The sequence below is a fragment of the Eschrichtius robustus genome, chromosome 8 (genome assembly GCF_028021215.1).
Source record: "Eschrichtius robustus isolate mEscRob2 chromosome 8, mEscRob2.pri, whole genome shotgun sequence".
In the NCBI taxonomy this organism is placed as follows: Eukaryota; Metazoa; Chordata; class Mammalia; order Artiodactyla; family Eschrichtiidae; genus Eschrichtius; species Eschrichtius robustus.
In genome coordinates this window covers 124,150,886-124,172,526 of record NC_090831.1, presented here as the reverse complement: position 1 = coordinate 124,172,526, position 21,641 = coordinate 124,150,886, and the positions used below count along the sequence as shown (strand labels likewise).

Sequence of the window (21,641 nt, the reverse complement as noted above, 5' to 3'; positions counted from 1 at the left end):
CTGTTAAGGGTTCATTGAGCTTCTTGTGTCTGTCCGTTTGTGTCTTTCAGCAAATTTGGGAAGTTTTCAACCATATTTTTTTACACGCAGACAAAAGTAATTGTTTCGGATACCATTTGTTTGCCTCTCCAGATATTCTTTCCATATTTCTCTAGCCTGCTCTGTGCCCCAAAGGCGTGTCTTATATGGATCATATCATTGCCCAATGTCCCATGACTTCCTGTTAGGTTTGGCGAATAGGGAAAACTAGCAAGAGGTAGAAATGGGTAGTTTGGGTATTTATTCCTCAGGATGCCTCACTGCAGAATCATCTCAGGCTGGCTGTGTTTCTCTGGGAAGGTGAGAGCTCAAATCAAGCACCATCTCCATCGGGTTTCTCTGTCTCTGGCTGAAACACAGTAATTGCTCCCCTTCCTCATTTTTTGGGTTTAGCTGATGATACGCTCCCCTCCACCTCAGTTAGCAATCCTGCTATGGCAAAATTCGTACCAGGGAGCGGGGATCAGAGTCTCTCTTCCTTTCATCCTTCATTGCCAGGCATTTGGGCCTACAGTCCCAGGACCAGCCTCAAAGAGAGTCTGTTTTCAAGGCCGGCAACTCTAGACCCAGACTGGCTGTTGGGAGTGGAACGAGCTTTGTAGTTTTGCTGTTGGCTCATTCTCCTCTGCCTCCCTCCAGCCAAGAGAAATACCCTAAGCAAGAAGCTGGGAGCAACAGCACGAGAGTTTATTATCATCATTGCTCAAGAGGGGGCATGAAGCAGGCAGGATGGTGAAGGTGAGCAGGAAATGGACCAGAGCAGCTCTGATGGTTGGTGGTGCAGGGCAGTGGCTGTGGCCATGGGGGAAGGATAACTGGGGCCAGAGGAGAGCCTCTCTTCCCGGCCTGGTTCTTCTTCCACCAGGCAGATGCTGGGACACCCGGTCCCGGCGGAGCTCCAGACATGAGTCTTCTGGAGAAGCAGGGCTAATTTCACTCACTCCCAGCAGTTTCTTCCAAGGGAGGGTCTCTTTTCTAAGGGAAAAGGAGGGGGTGGGACAGCCCATGGGGGAGAGAAAGTGTAAATGCTCTGTACCAGGGCAGCTTAGTTCTGGAGCCAATCAGATCCAACATCAGCCTTATGGTACCTGATGCAAAGAGCCCCAAGGTCCCACCATGTACCTGGACTTCCCTAGCTTCCTAGGGCCTGTTTTTCAGATTTTTTTTTTTTTTTGATGTGGACCAATTTTTTAAAAGTCTTTATTGAATTTGTTACAATATTGCTTCTGTTTTATGTTTTGGTGTTTTGGCCACGAGGCATGTGGGATCTTAGCTCCCCGACCAGGGATTGAACCAGCAGCACCCCCTGCATTGGAAGGTGAAGTCTTAACTGCTGGACTGCCAGGGAAGTCCCTCCCTAGGGTTTTTGGACTGGGTGTTACTTGGTCAGGGACAGGGGGTCTCTGGGTTGGGCCACTACTGGGATGGAAACACAGGAATGACGCCCCTTGACACTCACTGTAATGACACTTTTCTCCTCCCCAAACCATCCGCTCTCCATTCCTGTCTCCCCTGGAAAGCACTGCTGCCCCAAACACACAGACACAAGCTTTAGGGACTCACCTCCTTTGACCGGTATTTTCTCCAGCAGCACAGACACAGGGGGACCAGAGATGCCAGAAGCAGTAGAGCCCAGACCCCCAACAGCATGGCATTGATGCTTATGAACAGGGCCTGGGGACAGAGGACCAAAGCGGTAGGCACCAGAGTGACTGTTGCCGTTTGTGGTCTGTCTTCACGCTGATCATGGCACAGGGTCACTCTCCACCCCATTCATCCCATCCCCAAGTCGGTAGCTTCCGGGGTGGGGGGAGGCTGAAGAAGGAGCCCGGGGTGGGGGTCAGTGGGTGTAGCATGCAGAGAGCGGCCAGTAACCCCTGTCACCGGGTCTCAGCGTCCTCATCTGAGCAGTGATGGGCTTGGGCTGTGGTCTGGTTCCCTGACAAGCCCAAGACTTGAACATGCATTTAACACCTTCGCAGCTCTTCACATATTTGCAGTATTAGCGCATTTATTATGAGTTCAGTGTTTGTATTTCCCACAGATCTGTAACTCCCACAACCATAGGAACAGCTTCTGTTTTGTTCCCTGCCACGCTGTGGTGACGGGAGACGTGGTCGGGGCAGAACAGGCCATGCCCTTTTTGGTGGACAGCCTCACTCTCCACTGTCTGACCCTCCCTGCCCACCGTCCGCTGCCGTGCCTTCCCCGGCCCGGCTACCTTCAGCATGTTCACATAGGAGGTGCACAGCTGCAGCCTTCCCACGTCTGCACTCGGAGAGCTGGGGGCCCTGGTGGGCCCCCAGGAAGGGGAGACATCACAGATACCATGAAAGAAAACATGGTGGTACTCATGGAAACTTCTAGCCCCAATGATGATGGCGGCTGTGGCCGTGGAGAAAGCTGCCAGGGCGAGCAGGGTCCTCAGCAGGGCCTGGTGAGGACAGGGGGCAGAGACAGACCTTGGAGACTCAGTCTCTCTGGAGCCCAGCCCGGGACAAAGAGCAGGAAGCCTAGTGGAGGGGGCGTGGGATGGGCGGCAGGCTTGGGGTGGCCTCCAGCTTCTGGGCCTGGTGTCAACCCCTCCCCGAACTCACCCAGTAGGTGCCACCTCGTTTCTCATAAATGAAGGAGACAGCTCCAGCCAGCACAGCCTGGGGAGAGATTGAAGCAGCAGGGGGTAGCTCAGGGCAGCCAAGCCCCACCCCCAGCAGCCTGCTTCTTGTTCCCTCCTCAACTCCCACAGGCAAAGCCAACCATCCTGCTGGCCTTTCCCCACAGCGCCCCACGTGGACCCAAGGTTTTGAGCTGAGCTCTGTTGTCTGTAAGACAACGGTGAGGGTACTGAAGGCTGAATCAAACTCCCGAGGCTGCAGGACTCTCTATTTTAGGGACATCGAAAGTGCTCATGGTCAAGCTGGGTGTAAACCCCCCTTTCCCTTCTCCAAAACCTCTCTTTTTAAGCAACACCAGGTGCTTTACGAAAGCTCCAGGGCGGTGGGGTGGAAGGTCCAGGGTGTTGGAGGAGCTCTCAGTGCAGGATAAGCGTCCGCTGCCTCGGGGTGAGGGCAGGCACTCGTTCCAGCAGCGCTCAGCCTCCCACCCAGCGGGTCTTCCAGGACAGGAAGTCTGGTTGATGCCAAGGGAAAGATGGATCTGAATCCTGTTTGGCAGTTCTGTAGCTAATCTCAGTGTTTTTGGCCACGGGGTGGATGAGGATGATTACTTCTGGCTCCTCTCTTAATCGGTACGTGTGTTTTGCTCTTGTTCTGTGAGGGTGGGCAGGACAGAGGGCGCCTCTTTCCTGCTATGATCTGCCCACCCATCTCCTGCTGCAGGTGGCACACGTCCATCTGCTGACATAACTGCTGTTGTCCGGTGAGCCCCCCTGGACTTCCCCTGTGTGCAGGGCCTGCAGAGGGCAATGGGAAACCACCAGGAGGTGCATCTCCCTTGTACACACCCTCCAGCACGTTCCGCCTCCCTCCATCTCAGTGCAAGTGCCTGGAGACGAGCCCTGTCCTAGATCCTTAGCTGATCTGCTGCTGAAGGTGGGAGAAGTGGTGGGAGAAGCCCGGTGCAGGCACCCGCGAGAGCTGACCGGTGACCGTGGCCCTCCCAGCCCTTAGCTCAGCTATTTTCCCATCTGTAGAAGCCTGGCGTCAGCCTAGAGAGCTGGGAGTCTTTTCAGCTGCAAACGGTCTACATTCTGATGGGGTCGATGGTGGTGGTCTCTCACCTCTGATAGGGGTCCCCCTGCCCACGGTCCTCCCGCTCCACTCACCACCGCCCCTGTCCAGATGGGAGCTCCCGATCCAAGCAGCTTGGTGTAGTAGAAGATGAAGAGGAATCCTCCCAGGACCCCGCTCAACACCCCCAGCACAATCTGCACCACCTGAAAGATGAAAAACCTAAGAACCCGGATCCCAGGTTCCCGGGCCCAGGAGAAACCCTTTGCGCCTAAGTCTCAGGGGAGTTTTGAGGACCTGCCACTCCGTGTATTAAAGGTTAGAACCCCATGAAAGGGAAAGAGAGAGAGAAGAGAGAAAGAGAGGGGGGACGAGGAGGGAGAGGACAGGAGGGGAGAGAAGGCGAGGGGAGGGGAGAGCTAGCCCACGCTGGGTCGGGAGGGGATGAGCTCCGGGTTCCACCAGCTGGGACTTTAAATGGTCAGGGGCTCCTTTGCACCCTTCAGCCCACAGCCCACCCTACGTACGGCTTTCCCTGAGAGGCCAGTAAGTGAAGGAAAAGCCAGAACTTGATCTCTAGGAAGAACGTAAGACTTGCTCAGCATCGCATTCAGAGAGAGGCTGGCTGGGAAAGTGTGCAGCAAGAGGAGGGGGCTTACCCTTCCCAGTCCAGGGAGGCTGGGCGCCCTACTCACCCAGGAGGCCACCAGCAGCCGGCGGCCCAGGGCCCGGGAGGCGGCGTGGGGCGGGGGCACGCGGGGCTGCAGCAGGGAGCAGCCGCTCAGCAGCAGCTTGGCCAGAGCCGACTCCTGGTGGATGTGCACCTTGATGCAGGTGGGCTGGGGAGCCCCAGCGGCCACCTCCCCGCCACCTGCCATCCCCAAGCCTGTGGACACCCGCCTGGGAGGGAGGAATGGGGAGTCAGGGGGAAGAGTTGGCAGGAGGTTTGCACAGATTCTGCGGGAGCTGGCGAGGCCCCCGGTCACAGTGCAGCATCTGGGACCTGCCTTGAGGGGTGTCATGTGAGGGATCCCTGAGTCTGCTGAGGCTGAGGCCACCACTCAGCCCACTGGAGCCGCCGCCTTCACCCCAGATCTGCTCTGTCTCCCCATCCTCCTCCCACGGCCTCAGGGTCTGGACCAAGCGGTGCCCTGGAGCCCTCACCTCTCTCCTTTCTGCTCCCAGCCCGCTTGTGTGATCACGGCCCTCACCCTGGCTCTCCCCTCTGCCTCTTCCCCTCCAGAGCCCTCAGGCTACCAGACAGAACTGAGTCCTGGCTGCCTGTTGAACTACTATTGAGGCAGCTGCTTCCCAGCTGAGCCTGGGGACCCACCCCCCACCCCTACATATTTCCCTCTCCATCAATGGCTACTCAGCCCTGCGCTGCCTGTTCAAACTGCCCCCCCAACCCTCTGCATGAAGTTGTGGGTGCAGATGGAGGCCAAAGGCCAGGATGATTTGGCATCACACGGGGACAGGGATGAACCTGGCCTCCACTCGTGCCACCTTGCTGGATGCACATCCTCTACGTGGTCATTGGTCCCTCCCTCCCCAGCAGGTTCTGGGGGCCTGTGAGGGGGCAGGGTGGGCACTCCTCTGGGGAGGGGTCCTGTGAGAAGGGTCTCTGGGAAAGGGCCGCCTGGGCTGAGGGCCTGCCTCACCTGCTCTCCTCGGGGACCGACAGTCACGGTCGAGGGTGATAGGAGGGCTGGGGACGGCTGAGTGGGGGCTGAGAACCAGGCAGAAAGGGGAGGGGGTTGGTGGGGCTCCAGAAAGGGAAGTATGAGGCAACTTCCCAGCACACAGCTGGAGCAAAGGGCCCCTCCAGGGTTTTCCAGCTGCCAGGGGGGAATCACTGGGCTCCGATGCCCTGGAGAGCACAGGGGCCAGGTGGGTGGCCTGGGAGACTGCAGAGCTGACCAGCCCTGGAAAATCGCCCATCCCCACCAGGGCAGGGGCTTTCTGAACAAAGACTTGCCTATGCCGTGTGCACCCCAGTGTGTGTGCTGAGGAGGGATGAACACGCCAGTGTGTGTGTGTTTGTGTGTTTGTGTGCTCTGCCTTCTCCGGCCAGCCTGATTATCTACTGGAGACCAAACCCCCCTCGAGGGGCCCCTTTGGGCCAGCTATTTTCTGGGAAGTCAAGGTGCTGAAGGTCAGGCCCTCATCACTCCACCCCTTCCTTCTGTTCTCTCCCACCCACTGCCGGGTGCCTCAGCTCTGGGCAGCTCTGCTCTGCTCGGCCGCTGGTTCCCAGAGGACAGCAGGTGAGCAGGGCCCTCAGGTGAGCCACCCAGGTGACCCGTCCCAGGAGACTCTCAGTGCAGGACCCCTCTCTCTTTCTCTCGAGGAGTCTCCAAGACCAGTCCCCAAAGCCCCCATCCTGTCTCACAGGATGCCATTCTCCCCCCATTCCTGGTCCCTGTAGGACCTGCTTGGGAGGGAGGGATACACTAGATAGAGGACGTGACACTAGAAAAATGGCTAGGCGGGTCGGAGGGCCACGTCAGCTGGACTCTCCCTCCCCAGTGCCTCATATCTTTATTCTGAGGGTGGGATGGCTGGTTTCCTGGTGAGAGGTCCTTCAGTAGCAAAGGCAGAAGGTGGAGGGCCCAGGGTGTAGCTGGGATCCCGGCCCTCTCTCCCCAGCTTCAGGGTCACAGGGAGGAGCTGGGCAGAGAAGAGCGTCCAGGGCAGCAGGGAAGAGCCCCACACCCTGGAGTTAGGGTGGCGTGAAAGGGGATCTTCATGGCGCTGGCCTGGCTCAGAGGAAGAGCAGGAATCTAGGCTGATCTGGGGATTGGAGCTGGGGGTGAGGCGGGAGGGGAAAGCAGTGGTATCCAGAGGGTTCAGAGGGAGCCGGAGCCCAAGGCACATTCTGGACTGCAATATGATGCTGAGCCCTGGGTCCCAAGGAAGATCTGGCTAGAAACCCAGCTGGGCTTCCTTGTGTGTCTGTGAACAGGTCTGAACCTCCTTGCCCATCTGCAGAATCGTCAAACACCTGTCCTTTATACTGCACGGAGGCCAGGTAGGTGAAGAGTGAAACTGCTCTGTAAAGTTCATACGATACAAATGGGAAGACCTTAAACTTATTGCTCTTGCTGGTGTTTTTAGAATTGTTATTAATAATGTTATGATTTAAACAGTGAGAAGTAGGATGCCCATGAGAATTACCTGGAGAGGATTTCCTTTGGAGCTAGGCAAGTTGATTCTAAAGTGCCTAAGGAGAAGTAATCTAGCAAAAGTGGCCATGAAAGAAAAAAGTAACGTGGGGGGGGGGGGGAAGGTCATGAAACAGCTCAACTAAATATTAAACTCTATACTCATTATTAAAATTACAGTAATGCTGCATGACTCATCAGATCCACCAATGGGCAGAATATAAAGACTAAAATAGGCTTGGATTCCTACGGGAATTTCATTTTTGCTCAGGGGAGTATTTTAAATCAGTGGGAGAAAGATGATATATTCCGTAAACAGAATATACTCTTCAGAAGTTAACCATCTGAAGAGAACAAACCAAAACCAACTTGGATCCATTTTTTCCAACTTACAAGGTAAATTCCAGATGACTCAACATTTAAATGTGAGAACTGAAAACATAAAAGCACTTAGAAGAAAACATGGACGGATTATTATTTTATAATCTTGAAATGGGAAAGTCCCTTTTAAGTACAATATAAAACCCAGAAATCATAAAAAATGACTGAAAACTTTGATTATATAAAAATACAAACGAAGTCAAAAATAAATCACAAATTGTAAAGCACTATTTGTAACTCATGTCACAGATGGTAATTTTTCAAATACACGAAGAACTCCTATAAAGACCAAAACAAAACAGAGTAACAGAAGGAGGTCATAGGATATGAAAGGAAAGCTCACAAAAGAAGAGGAAAAAGGCTCTTAAACATGTGAAAAGATGACCAAACTCACTCATAAGAGAATTGATACTGGAATAGTCACAGAAAGCAGCCTGGTGGTTGCCTGGGGCCAAGGGTTGGAGGGGTTCCTGGGGAAGGGACATTAGGGAACTTTTTGCAACAGAGAAATGTTCTGTATCTTGATTGTAGTTATGGTTGAGCATATGTACACATTTGTTAAAAGTCACTGAGATACACAATTAAAAGGGGACATTTTATTGACTAAAAAGGATTAAAATCTACAACGGAATGTCATTTTTCCGAGAGACATTTGAAAAAGATTAGAAAGTTTGCTGACACCTTCTGCTGGTCTTGGGGAGGGGCAGTGGACACTCTTGGAATTGTCCTTGCATGAGAATTGCATGGAAGTAGCTCCATGGAGGGAAATACCTTTTAAAATTACAAACACACATTCCCATTGACATGCTGATTCCACGTTGCTTGTAAGAAAAAAAATAAAGGTCTATAAATAGGGGACTGCTTAAAAAAATTATGATGCATTCATACAGTGGACTACTATGCAGCCGTACAAACGAGTGAGGACGCATTTTATGGACTGATGTAGGATTATTTTTAAAAGATGGTTCTGTGAGCAAATCATTGTGCAGAAACTGTGTGTGCTATCCTGCCATTTGTGGGAAAACAGGGAGAGAAAGAATATTTTTACATGTTTTTATATGCAAAAAAGTCATTGTAGGATATATTAGAAAATGATAATATTTTTCCACCTGGAAGACAGCTAGCTGGCTAGGAGAGAAAGATGAGAGAGTGGGTTTTAGCAGTATACCCTGTTTTATCTTTTGATTTTTTTTTTAACCATATGAAAGTGTTATGTATAAATATATACACTCCGTTGCTGAAATAATTCAGATTCCTTTCTTTGTCAATCCCAAGGCCCAGACAAACTGTATCTGACCATTTTGGGAAGAGGTCCAAGAGTATATATGGTGAAAACTCTAGAGGTGATTCAGATTTGCAACCCAGATTAAGGTCACTGCGACAGAGACTTCCCTGGAGGTCCAGTGGTTAAGACTCTGTGCTTCCAAGGCAGGGGGTGTGGGTTTGATCCCTGGTTGGGGAACTAAGATCCCACATGCCGTGACTTGACTCGAAGACTGTTTTCTCTCCCTGAACTCATGCAGTGTATTCCTTTTTCCCTTACTTAGATCTCAGACCTCACTTCTGTGCATCTCCCCAGCAGGCAGGATGACCCAAAACATGCTGGTTGTGAATGGAGTCGATGTGGCCTCTACGCTGTCCCAGCCCACTCACATCGACATCCACATCCACCAGGAATCCGCTTTGGCACAACTGCTGAAAGCTGGGAGTTCCCTGATGGAGCACCTGTCCCACCGTCCTGCCAAGGCCAGGATAGGCTACGGACAGCTGGCACTAGGGGTAAGAGCGGGCTGGAGAGGTGGGTTAGCAAGGTGACACAGAGGAGGGTAACGCTCCTTCTTCCATGCGATGCGGAAAAGGAAAGTGGGTTGAATCCCCATGAAAACTCACTATTCGTATCCCATCTCGTTTGGGAAAAGAACGTTTGGGAAGTTTCGCCACAGAGATTTAGATGGAAAGGAATAGTGGATCCCTTCTTTGGTGCAACGTGAACAGTCCCAGCCAGAGCTGGGGGGTGGGCGGAAGGATCCCTGGAGGCGGTTCATTCAGGTTAATTGAACCCACGTGGATGGAGGGCCTGCAATGCAAGGCAATATGATAGGCACTTTGGGGGAAAAACTTCAGAGAGGATATCTAGGCAATAACATGAAGGTGCCCAGCATCCATCAGAAGGGATCAGGCAACTACACAAATGCCTAGAATTAAAGGTAGCTCAGGTGACATCCTTGGGAGGCAGGATGGCGTCCTGCAGGGGTAGGCATCTGAGCCAGACCTTGAATGAGCAGTGGTGTGTTTAGACAGATAGAGATGGAAGATGGAAGAAAAGGAATTTCAGGTTAAAAGAATGGCAAGAAAGAGGACAAAGAAGCCAGAAAGCATAGGACAAGTTCTGTCAGGGTAAAGAGAATGGGACTCATGGCTGATTAGACTGGAAATACAGACCGGGGCCATATTGCTGAGAGCCTTGAGTGACAAGGTGAAGAATCTGAATCAGCTTCGATGGTGGGAAGACTGTGGAGAGATTCTGAGCAGGCGCCTGAGCTTCAGGCAGCCTCACAGCCAGGAGGTGTCTAGGTAAGAAGCATGGAGGGTCTGCACATGTGACGTCGCAGCAGAAGTGAGGAGGAAAGAGAGGAGTCCAGATCCTTTGTGGATGGGGTCGCCATGACTTGGGAGTGAGTGGACGTGGAGTACAAGGGAGGAGAGGAGTCCGGGAAGATGCTGAGGTTTGGAGTGAAGGAGACTGGAAGATTGGAGCCCTGGAAGTCAGCGAGGCAGACACTGAGGGTGTGGGTGGGGTCTGGAATTTGGACGCAATGAATCTGAGAAGCTGGCAGGACATGTAGGTGGTGACGTCCAAGAGGCTGTGATAGTTGGATCCTCCAGGAAGCAGACGCCGAGTGGGAGTTGGGTGTGCGAAAGGTTTATTGGGGTGTAACATCCATGCAATGAAAAGGGCAGGAGAAGGACTGGGCAGGGGGAGACATCAGATCATGAGGCAGGGCTGACAAGGTCTGGGCCAGCCCAGTGGGGAGCTCGGGAGCAAAGACTGCCCAACACAGGAGTTCCGTGTTAGCTGAAAATGGCCCTTGAACCACTGCCTTGCTTAATCATTGGCTGGGTAGCCATCCCCAAAGACTGTGCCCTCAGTTTGAAAGATGAGGGGACCTTGAAGGCGCTGCCCACTGTAGGCTGTCAGCTAACCACTCTCCTTTTTTGAAGGAGGTCATCATGGCCCATCCTGGACAGGGTGATGGGCTTCCCAAGGGAAAATGAGGAGAAAAAAAAGAGGAATCATCAGGTGGGATGACAAATTGTGGTATTTAGGAAAAATGGGATTTAGAAAAGAATGAAGGATAAAAGGCTGGCAAGTCAAAGGGATGAGGGAGAACCAGGACGGGCTGCTTCATGGATGTTAAGGGAACAGAATTTCCAGAATCAGAGCTGCGGAGAAGTCGGGGCAGAGGAAGAGGAGAGGAAAACCACCTAGGTGGGAGCTGCATGGCTGCTCCTGGAGCAGGTGACTCATGGGAAGGGGTGTGGCTTTCCCCATCTCTTGCAGGTGACCCAGATATTGCTGGGGGCTACGAGCTGTGCTCTTGGAGGGCTTCTCTACTTGGGGCCCTGGATTCAGCTGCGTGCCTCAGGCTGTGCCTTTTGGGCAGGGTTTGTGGTGAGTAAGAAAGGGGTTGTGAGCTCTGAGGGAGGCAAGTGTTTATGGACAAGGAGAAAGAAAGTTCCTTTGGATCTGGGTCAGGGATTTGGGGAAGAGACCACAGACCCAGAGTCCAAATGCTCTCTGTTATAAGGAGGCTGCCTTAGGGTGTGGGCAAAACCCTTCCACCCTCTGTTTTTCTCTTTAAGGCAAGGCTGGGAATAGCGGGGCAGTTGTAAGTAGAGTCCTGTCCATCTGCTAGGTTTCTTTGCCTGTTCCTTGGATCCTGCTTCACATTGGCTGTTCTGGGGCCTGTTGGGAGAAGTGTGACAGGAGATCATTTCAGGACAGCCAACTGGAGGACTTTTCTGGTGTCTTCTCTTCCTAGGCCATTGCAGCAGGAGTTGGGGCCGTTGTCCATGAGAAGCACTGGGGAAAACTTTCAGTGAGTCTGGGCATCCTCTGTGCCCCACCTTGTCCTCTTCCCCCTCCTATGTCTCTGTTTTCCTGCCCTATTTTTCTGTCTTCTCCCCTTTGGTTTCAAATATCCTAAGATCTTTCCTGGAGGGGTAGGGAGGGTTCCCTTGGCCAGGAAGCTGGGGAAGAGGAGACCGGTTTGAGGCCGGGACCCCACAGCTCTGCCATCCATAGAGGGAGTCTGCAGCCTGAACCTCTCTCTTCTAGGGCTGCATATCAAGTCTGCTCACCCTGGCTGGCATTGGCACGGCCGTGGCCGCTGTTGTCTTCTGTGTGAATAGTTTAACCTGGCAACCTGATGTCTTCTATGACATCAGCTCCGTGTGTGATTCCTTAGTCCCTGCCACCCCCACCTTTGGGTACCAACAGACTGGACGAAGCAATTCCTATTCATCGTGGAAGGAGGAGCGCTGCAGAAACTACATGCAAATGCTGATGGTGAGAAAGGAGAGTCAGTCTTCCAGGACGCAGCACAGCTGTGCATTGGGGAATTGGGGCACCTGAGGGCAGAGATGTAGGCCCTCTGAGCTTCGACCTCACCCGAGGTCTTTGGTTCAGGAGGTTTTAACTTAATCTGAAGCCACTGTTCAGATCCTCATGGCATGAAAATTCCCTGAATCAAAGGGGATGAGGGCAAAGAGGAGACATTGAAGCGAGGATTTCATGAACCACCCTTCCGTCTTTTCTGGTGTGTGGCTGTTATCAGTTATCTATTGCTGCATAACGTACTACCCCAAAATGTACTGGCTTAACACTGCAATTTATTATTACTTCTCACATTCTGCGGGTTGACTAGGCTCACATGGGCAGTCCTCACTTGCGTTTTCTCATGCAGTTGCAGTCAGGTGTCAGTTGAGGGTGAAGTCATCCAAGAGCTTGACCGGGCTGGACCGCTAAGATGGCGCACTCACACAGCAGGGAGCTCAGCTGGGGCTATCAGCCAGGGAGCCTACAATGGCTTCTCCACGTGGCTTGGGCTTCTCGTAGCCCAGCAAGCAGGTCCCAACAGGGAGCATTCCACTGTGAGCATTTCAAGAGGTAGGAAATGGAAGCTGCCAGGCCAAATAAGGGCTACCCCATAATTGACCTAGTGTCACTTCCACTGTATTTTGTTGATCAAAGCATTCCCAGGCCCTTCCAGATTCTAGGGGGGTGGAGCAGTGGATCCCACCTCTTCACAGGGGGAGGTAAGGTCACATTGCAGGCAAGCAAATGGGATGGAGTCTGTGGCTGCCCCCGTAGTTGGAAGATGCAATCTGCTTTGGTGGGAAGTAGTTAGTTGGACAGGGTCTGATCCCTCCTGGGGTAGCAAGATGATAGTAACAGCAGAAGCAGACTCCTGACTGTAACTTTTTTCTTCCTTTATCTTCAGGATTTGTTCCTAGGAATCCGTGGTCTGCTCCTGGCCGTCTGTGTCCTGCAGGTCATTGTATCCTTGGCTTCCCTGGGCGTGGGTCTTCGACGCTTCTGTGGCCAGAGCTCCCGGGCCCTGGTGAGCTGTTAGGGAGGCACTAGGGAAAGAGTGGATCTGGTTGGTGAAGCTCTAGGGCTGGGAAGGACATCGGGGCAGGAACACTGCTAAGCAGGGGTCACGCTCCCCCTCACTCAGCCCTTTTCCTGTGCTTGGCTCTGCCCTTCACTGTCTGGGGAACATGACCCCATCACTATGTCCTGGGTTGACTTCTGCCTTCTGCCTCCGCTGCCCTTCTTTGCTCTCATTTTCCCACGTTCCCCTCTTTCCCACGTCCTAGGTCTTATCTAGCTCCCCTTCCTCCGTCACCTTTTTCTTCCCTCCTTCTTTCATTTGCCTGATTTCCAGTTCTATGGAGCTAACTCTACTCCAACCTTTTCCTCCCAAGAATTGATTTTCCTCCTTTTTTTTTTGTTTTTTTTTTCTGTTTTGTTTTTGTTTTTGTTTTTTTTTCAGGACGAAGAAGGGTCCGAGGAGAAGCTGTGGGGGAAGAATTCAGTGCCTTCCTCCTCCCACAAGGAGAAGAGCACAGCTGTTGTCCTGTGAGCAGCCAAAGACCCTACCTGGACCCTGCATGTCCCTCCAGAGTAGCCCAGGGCCCCTCACTGCCCTGTCCCTCACACTTGCCTCCTTTGGCTGCTCCCCATCACCCCAACACCCTCACCCACTGTTCCCACTCCAGGGTCCTCAATTCAGTGAACAGGTATTGTCACATTTTCCCCAATGCTTATTAAACAGAAACAACCACAAAAAATGATTTTGTGCAGAAAGGATGTAGTCTCCCTTTGTTGATACACACGGTGCGTTGATACACATGGAATTAAATGAGAGTTATGTATCATATGGAAACAAGGTCCCAATAAGACTTAATTTACATTCTGCTCTATATCCCAAGTGTAAAAACTCCTTTGCATGATTTCCTTCTGTTCAGTGTAAAGTGAAAATAACTCTTACATACTTAGAATCTTTTTAACTGCTAAGGTTTTCTTTAAGCATCTGTAACTGATCAGTGGGCTTTACAGAACCATGTGAGACATGGAACAAGATCATTTCCTCCCTCCCTCCCTTTCTTCCTTCCCTTCATCTTCCTCCCCCTCTGTCTCTTTCCTTCCTTCTTCCTTCCTTCCTTCCTTCCTTCCTTCCTTCCTTCCTTCCTTCCTTCCTTCCTTCATTCCTTCCTCTCTCTCTCCCTTCCTCCCTCCCTTCCTTTCTTTTTTCTCTTTCTCCCCCATCTCTTTCTTTCTCTCTTCTTTTTTGCAGCAATTACTGTTGGTTCTCTCGCTACACACACACCCCTGTTATTCTTCAATTTCATTGTAAATGATAAGATTGATTAGTTTTTTACTTTTTAAATTTTCTATGTACAATATAAGTATATAGATGTAAGCACTTCTGCTATGGAAGCAGGTTCATTTGTCCAATGTGCAGCAAGCCAAATGCTGAGATGCTGAGGTGTGCCGCAGAGAAAGTGTTTATTCACAAGGCAGCCAAGCGAGGAGACAGGAGAACAAATCTCATATCTGCCTCCCTGAAGGTGAGGGGCTTGAGATATTTATGGGATAGAGAAGCAGGGTGGTCTTAGGCGTGGAGAAAGGTGATTGGAAGTAGGGAAAATGTGAGGTAGCTGGTATTCCATACCAGCATATCTGAGTTACATGTTTCTTTAGGGGATACATGTCCAAAAATGGAGGTACTTAGCATGATCTGAGGGTGGAGTTTTCACCCCTCTGATGTCAAAAGGTCACTCACTGGACCCCTGTGCAGGCCCAGTTTTAGGGTTGTTGGTCCCAACCAGTCTTAGCCAGCTTGAACTGGACAGGAGCCGACTCCAAGCCTTGGAAAACAACTTAAGCCCCTGTTACTATAGTGACCCATTCATCAGAGGTGTTATCTATAGAGGGCCACTAAGGAGTCAAAAAATAATTAAGACAAGCTTAGTCAGTGAAGGCAGGTTACAAGGGAGGGGTTTTTAACAAGCTGTTGCCTTCCCTGCAGTTCTGTAGGATGAGCTCAAGAATTTCTGTTAGTCACCAGTTTCTGTTAGCCTTATGGCGCATGATTTCATCTCTGAAGGGTAAAAAAGCAGGCCATGGTCTGTAGAATTAAGACATCATAGGGATTCTGGCATTTTTGGTTCCAACATAGTGAGCAGACTTGCATTTCCATTGTGGTTTTATGAAATCTCTGAGAGGTAGGTGTTATTACTAGTTAGAAGACCCACAACAGAAGAACTGGCTGGGAGCCCCGCCTTTACCCCCTGCACAATCCTGCACTACGATGTGGTATTGGCAGGGGCAGAGCTGCTGGTATGGGTGAGGCATAGCCCCACCATGGGAGGTTAGGGTGGTGGGCTTGTAGATAGAGATTTGTAAACAAGCTTGTGTAATAAAGGTCAAAGGGATGAGGTGGTATTATGTTCAGAGTACTGGACAGTGCTTGGCAAATTACACCCTGAGGGGCAAGTCTGGTCTGCCACCTACTTCTGTAAATAAAGTTTTATTGAAACACAACCACACTTCTTGGTTTACACATTGTCTATGCAACAAGGGCAGAGTTGAGTGGTCTCAGTAGAGACTAAATGGCCCACAGAACTTAAAATAGAGTTTGCCGTCCCCTAGTGTGGGAGACCCCAGTGGAGGGAGTAGCTAGTCCTACTGGGTGATTGACAGGAGCTGGGGAGCTTATGCTCTTGCTTCCCCAAATGTGAATCTAGCATGGGCAACAGGGAGAAGGCTTTGCCCCACCCTAGACTGACTGAGTCAGGATTTGCATTTTCTCAAGATTGGCAGGTGCTTCGTGCCTTCAGCACATTTAGAGAAGCACAGAGATAATCACAGGTGTCTTGTTCGGATATAGAACAAGCCCCTTTGAATTTGATGTCTTTAATTCTTTTGATGCATTTGTTAACCTTAGCATTTTAAAAAGGAATTTTCGTGAGAAGAAACAACAGCAAGGCAGAACCAAAGATGCCGGTAAGAGGAAGCATCTTTCCTCTCTTCCTTAGCTTAAGATGCTGTTAGTTTTTGTGCTTCAGTATTTCTAAACCATCCTTTTATGGCTAGATTAGATAGAAATTCTTTTCATTTTTCATTCTGGTAAATAAACGACAACTTGGTAGTTTGCTTATTTGTTTATTTTGTTGTTGTTTTTCTAGCATGAAGCGATGTCTTACTGTCAGAGTCTGGCAACTTCTTTTCTTCCCCCTGAAGTCTCTATGTCTCTGAGGGAAGGGGTCTCCCCTCCATCTGACTTCTCCTTCTCCCCCATTTCTTCTTTTCTGGGCTCCACTGCCCTCCCTCTCCTTACCCTGTGAATAACCTTGGAAGTTTCATAATCTTTGTTTTTCTTTTCTGTAGGAAATCAGATGTCATCCCCTTCTCCCCTTGCTTTTGTTTACTTGGAAAAACCAACAGTTATTTGTCTATTTACACAACTCAGTTTTTGTGACCAGATTGTATTTATGCAACTGACTTCATGACCCTGGGATCCAGCAATTAATCACAAGCCTATTTATATTTACTGAAGTGTTTAAAACCATTCAGAGTGTAAACAGGAAATGGTTCTATTTCTCTTTTCCAATCACTGCTTTTAACTGTGTTTTGTCAGCTCCCCATTTCCCCATTGGATATTGGTCCTTTAACATCAGGACCAGATTCCAGATTCCACAACCTGGTCATTAAAATGGTCTCATGTTTGGTGTTCAAGACCCAGTTCTGTTCATGTTTAAAACTGCAGTCATCAGAGCTTGGGTCCCCCCTGCCAGCAGAGACCACTGCTTGGACTGGGAGGGTTAGGGTTAAGGTTAGGGATGTGCTGTCCTAGTGTGTGGCCCCTCCCTCTCCTTCCGGTTTCCTAAAGAGTCCTGAGGGAGGCAGGGGAGGGGATGGGGGTCCGGGCTTTCTTGGCTCAGCCGAGGGCCAGTGACCATTTGCTGATGTGATGTGGGTAGTGTCTGTTCTTGCTCCATCGTGGAGACATCTAGGAATTTCCCTGCCCACTGCTCCGTTAGCTGCCTGGCTCAATCAGGAAAACTTCCTGGAAAAGTACATCCTAAGGAGACAGCTATGAAATGCCGGGGAGGGGAGGGCTTTCCTGCAGTAGGAGTATTCATTTACTATTTCTTGCCCCTTCAAGGCCCAGAGTCTCTTCAGAGATATTTCAGGGGATGGGATAAGGCCCCATCACCTCAAACTCCACAAAGAAGGCCCTGGAGCCTCAGATGCAAAGAATTGCTCACAAGAGAGTTTGTAATTAATTTTTATGGGAAACTAACGGATGTGTGGACACGGGGTGGGGGGACGGGGAGGGTGGGATGAACTGGGAGATTAGGTTTGACATAAATACACTACCAGGTGTAAAATAGCTAGATAGTGGGAACTTGCATATAGCACAGGGAGCTCAGCTTGGTGCTCTGTGATGACTTAGATGGGTGGGATGAGGGGGGGATAGGAGGGAGGTCCAAGAGAGAGGGGATATATGTATACATATAGCTGATTCATTTTGTTGTACAGCAGAAACTAACACAACATTGTAAAGCAATTATACTCCAATAAAAAAAAATCCTTTCTGAATTAGGAAGTAGACATTATGAAAGTGTTTCTTTCCACCGGTAGGTACTGCTCTGAACTTGTTCAGCGTTTATTGGTTTAGTTTATTTCTCCCTCTCCCATCTTCAGTGCCCCACTCACTCCTCATTCAGGAGGATTTCTGCTTTCTTAGTGGTTTCCTTTGAAATCTTTTTTTTTTTTTTAAAGCATGTGCACTTAACTAAACAAATTCTAAAGGTAATCAGTATCCTTATCCTCTACCTGAAAAATACTGTGCCTTTAGAATGCTCCTTGTTAAATGATATTCTTATCTTGAGTTTTAGTTCTATCTTGACTTATTTCAACCCACAAATTAGATATTTTATTTTTTTCGTATACTCAGTGTTTGCTTAAATTTACCTATGTTTTTATTAATGGCAAAAAAGCTCTCCTTTTCTTCCTGTAGTTCAGGCCTTCTTTCTGATATCCTTTTTCTTCTTTTTTGAGGTACATCCTTTAAACGTTTCTTTAATAGCAAAGATCTCTTGGTGGTAAACCTTCTTAGTTTTTTATTTATCAGAATATTCTTTATTATACCTGGCTCAAGATAAATAGTTTCACTGGATATACCATTCCAGCTTTAGTTAATTATATCTAATTCAGGTTGCTTTTCAGATCTTTACCTTGTCTTTGATGTTTTGAAATTTTACTTCAAAATGTGTAGGTGTGCATGAATTTATTTTCCCTTGAAAATTCCTCCTGAGAAAGTATTTTTAAAAATTCCAAGTCTCAGAGTTCACACATTTTTTTTTTTAACCTGGGAAACTCTGAATTATGCCTTTGAATAGTTCCTTTCCCACATTCTCCCTAATATTTCCTTCTAAAATTTTGATTTGCCTCATGTTAGACCCTCTCACTCTAGCTTCCTTATCTCCTAACCCGGTTTGTGCTTTTTATTTTTCATCTCTTTATTTCTACCTGCTGCGCTCTGGTTAAATTCTTCATAATTATTTACCAAGTTACCCAATTTCTGCCTCAGTTATGTATAATCTGCTTTTTCCGTTCCATTAAATTTTAAGTTCCATTAAAATTTTCTAGATATGATATTTGCTTCTTTTTCAGATCTTCCTGTTCCTTTTTGATATTCTCTTGTTCCTAAGTCATGCCACCGATGACCTATTTTACTTCTCTAAGCTTACTACATTATTTATTTTATTTTCTGTAAGAACAGTACCAGATTTGAAGTCTTTGCTGTTTTTTCTCCCAACTCTCACCAATGCCGTCTTATTTATTTTATTAACATCTATTTATTTTTATTAATTTTTTTACCATTTTGACCATTTTTAAGTGTATAGTTCAGTCACATTAAGTACATTCGCATTGTTGTGTAACCATCACTACCATCCATCTCCAGAAATTTTTGTTATCCTAAATGGAAACTCTGTACTCATTAAATACTAACTCCTCATTTCCCCCACTCTCCAGCCCCTGCTAACCCCCATTCTGCTTTCTGTCTCTATGAATTTGATTATTCTATGTACCTCATGTAAGTGGAATTATATAATATTTATTATTTCGTGTCTAGCATATTTCACTTAGCATAATGTCTTCAAGGTTCACCTATGTTGTAGCTTATATCAGAATTTCCTTCCTTTTAAAGGATGAACAGTATTTCATTGTACATAGCACATTTTGTTCATCCATTCTTTTGTTGATAGACAATTTGGTCTGTATTACAATGAATTGTAATGGTAAATAAACCCTCCTGTCTTGTCTATACAAGAGTGATGTTAGAGAGAGTTGGGAGGACAGCTTCTAAATATTTGTTGGATGAATCAATAAATGGCATGAATTATTTTTTGCAGTGTGAGTAGAGTTTTGTTTGAACCAATTATACAGTCTGCAGTGGGATCAATGGGATGAATTTGCGGGGTAATTGAGTAGGGCAACGAGTCTCAATGTGGGATTAGAATAACATTCCCACTAGGAATGAGAACCACCTGGAGCCTTTTACAAGCTATCCTACCGTTCTTGGTTGAAATATCTTGGTTCCACTTTTGGAACCAATGGACTAGTGTTAGTATGAAGTTTCATAAGTAGATGGCCCCAGCATTCATCATTCCCCAATTTTCTAGGCACAACCCTAGATTTCCATTTGGGGATCCACTTTTTCCTCATTGTCTGGCTGTGTGTTCATGGTGGGGTTTTATCCTCAGTTCCAGGCATAAGGCATGTGACCCAAACTTAGATTAAGTGCGGATCATTTTCCCCAGACCATGGTGATTGTTTCAGGAGTGGGCACATGGCCCAAGTCCGTCACATTACAGTAAATCTTAGGGCTACCAGGAAAAGCTCTTGCACTTGCTGCTGAACTTGAACCTTCAAGGATGTAAAGTTGGAGATGCAGCAGCCACCTTGCCCCCACGAGAGGTTCTCCTGGAGCTGCCAAAGACCACACCCCCTCCACGGGCTTGAGAATGAAGACAACCTGTGGAAGGCAGAGCTGAGAGGTGGGAAAGAACCACTCCTGAAGGTGTTGCTTGAGCTCTGAGTTCAGCAGTGCCTGAAGCTGGATTGAGCCTTGACATTTTAGTATGTGCCCAATAAGTTGTCTTTTGCTTAAGCCTCTTGCAGTTTGAAAGAGTTCTAATTAATAGGCTGAGAGACTGGGCTAAGGTAATTGGCATTTAAATGGGTGCCCAGGAGTCTCCAGGTCCCACATCCTAGGGTGCTGCACTCAAAACCGCCTGGGTGGGGTGCTGTTTTGTGGGGTGAACCCAGGTGTACTTACTCCATTGCTGTTACTTTGGGGGATAAAACATTGTGATTTGGGGGTTGGAGGGAAATCACATGTGCCCCAATATGGTTTTTACATTCTACTGCCTCCCTTCCCCCCATTTTCCATGCCCTTAGGAGAGGATTTGGTTACAAAAATATATGTGCAGCATAACAAGTTGTATATAGTCTTTGCAACGAATGCAAATATACACATGCATATATATGTATATTTATTTATATACTCATAGGATCAGCTTTTGGAAGGAAACACCAAAACTGGCTACCCTGATTGCCTAGAGGGATGGAAATTGGACATCAGGAGATGAAGCAGGGGGACTTTTCACTGTAGACCCATTCCTACGTTTTGAGTATTCCCTAATCAGAAAAGTAATTTAAATTAAATTATTAAAAAACTAAAATATTTGAAGACTTCCACTAGATCCTTTCTATCCTCGCTAACCCAGTACCTGCTCGGCGTTATCACCAAGCCCATCTGCTTTGTCACTTTACGGCTTTAAATGGAGACGACAGCATGACATGATCCAGGGATGGTCCGCATGCGCAGAGAACCCAAAGTTCTCTGTCAGGCCCTAGGCAAAAGAGCACAAAAAACGGGTCAACTGCCAAGAGCCTTTCTCTAAAATGATTGCCCAATCTCTCTGGGGAGAACTGAGGTTTCAAGTAGGGCTGTGATACTGCATAGCAAAGCCCCGTTTCTGACATTTGGGGGGTTGGGAGTCCCTGCCTGATGGACCAGAGTCGCTAATCAGGCTGCCTGGGCAGGGAGGGTCCCCGGGAAAGTTCCTGCATGGAGGCCACAAATTCAGGCTGCCGCCACCTTCATTTGTAGGAATGAAGACCAGGTACCTGAGGAAAGCAGAAGCCCAACGAACTGATAGAGAAGCCCTGAGAGAAGCAGAAGGGAAATTAAGACCATCCAAATAACATCTTAGCAAGATGAGGAATTGCATTAAATATTGCATCTATCAGCATAAGAATATACTATCAATAAGGACAATTAGCAGACAAGAGTCACTTAGAGATTAAACATATGGTTGCTAAAGTTAAAAAAAAAATCCATAGAAAATCTAGAAAAGAAGGAAAAAGAGAATGAAAAAAGATTGAAAAAGAGGTATGAAATATGAGAGAAGAAAATAAGAGCAAGAGAAGGCCATCCCTGTGGCCATGGCTCTGTTAGAGAAACATCCACTAATAAGGGTGTCTGCAAGAGAGAACAGAGAAAAATCAACATAAAGAAAACTGCAGAGTTAAGGAAAGACTTTAATTTGCAGAGTGAGAAAGCCCATTAAGTGGCCAGCACAAGAAATAGGAAAAAAAATAGACTCTTTCGCACTTAGACCCATCTTCATGAAAGGATAAGAAGATTCTAAAAGTTAAATAACAACAATAATGATTTGGTGGCTTACAAAGGTATAGGAGTTAGATTGGCATCAGACCCAG

The 21,641-nt window shown here is 48.4% G+C and overlaps 2 protein-coding genes across 5 annotated transcripts; one reads left to right on the top strand and one right to left on the bottom strand.

Annotated features, from left to right (window-relative positions):
• Positions 1-705: 705 nt before the first annotated feature.
• On the bottom strand, positions 706-5,485 carry TMEM176A (transmembrane protein 176A). Its single transcript, XM_068550178.1, has 7 exons — positions 5,390-5,485; positions 4,424-4,628; positions 3,824-3,934; positions 2,637-2,693; positions 2,261-2,473; positions 1,603-1,713; positions 706-1,014 (listed from the first exon to the last, which is right to left on the bottom strand). The coding sequence occupies exons 2-7, from the start codon at positions 4,604-4,606 to the stop codon at positions 973-975; spliced, it is 717 nt and encodes a 238-aa protein (XP_068406279.1). The 5' UTR covers positions 4,607-4,628; positions 5,390-5,485; the 3' UTR covers positions 706-972.
• A 428-nt stretch (positions 5,486-5,913) lies between these two features.
• On the top strand, positions 5,914-13,633 carry TMEM176B (transmembrane protein 176B). Of its 4 annotated transcripts, none has more exons than XM_068550175.1 (8): positions 5,914-6,012; positions 6,694-6,759; positions 8,853-9,052; positions 10,836-10,946; positions 11,317-11,373; positions 11,613-11,843; positions 12,778-12,897; positions 13,333-13,633. In XM_068550175.1, exons 3-8 carry the CDS (start codon positions 8,861-8,863, stop codon positions 13,420-13,422), a joined length of 801 nt encoding a protein of 266 aa, XP_068406276.1. In that variant the 5' UTR covers positions 5,914-6,012; positions 6,694-6,759; positions 8,853-8,860; the 3' UTR covers positions 13,423-13,633. The 4 variants fall into 4 exon arrangements, with proteins under 4 accessions (XP_068406276.1, XP_068406275.1, XP_068406277.1 ...); XM_068550174.1 differs by having other exon boundaries at positions 5,927-5,995; XM_068550176.1 differs by having other exon boundaries at positions 5,948-5,995; positions 8,856-9,052.
• Positions 13,634-21,641: the final 8,008 nt, after the last annotated feature.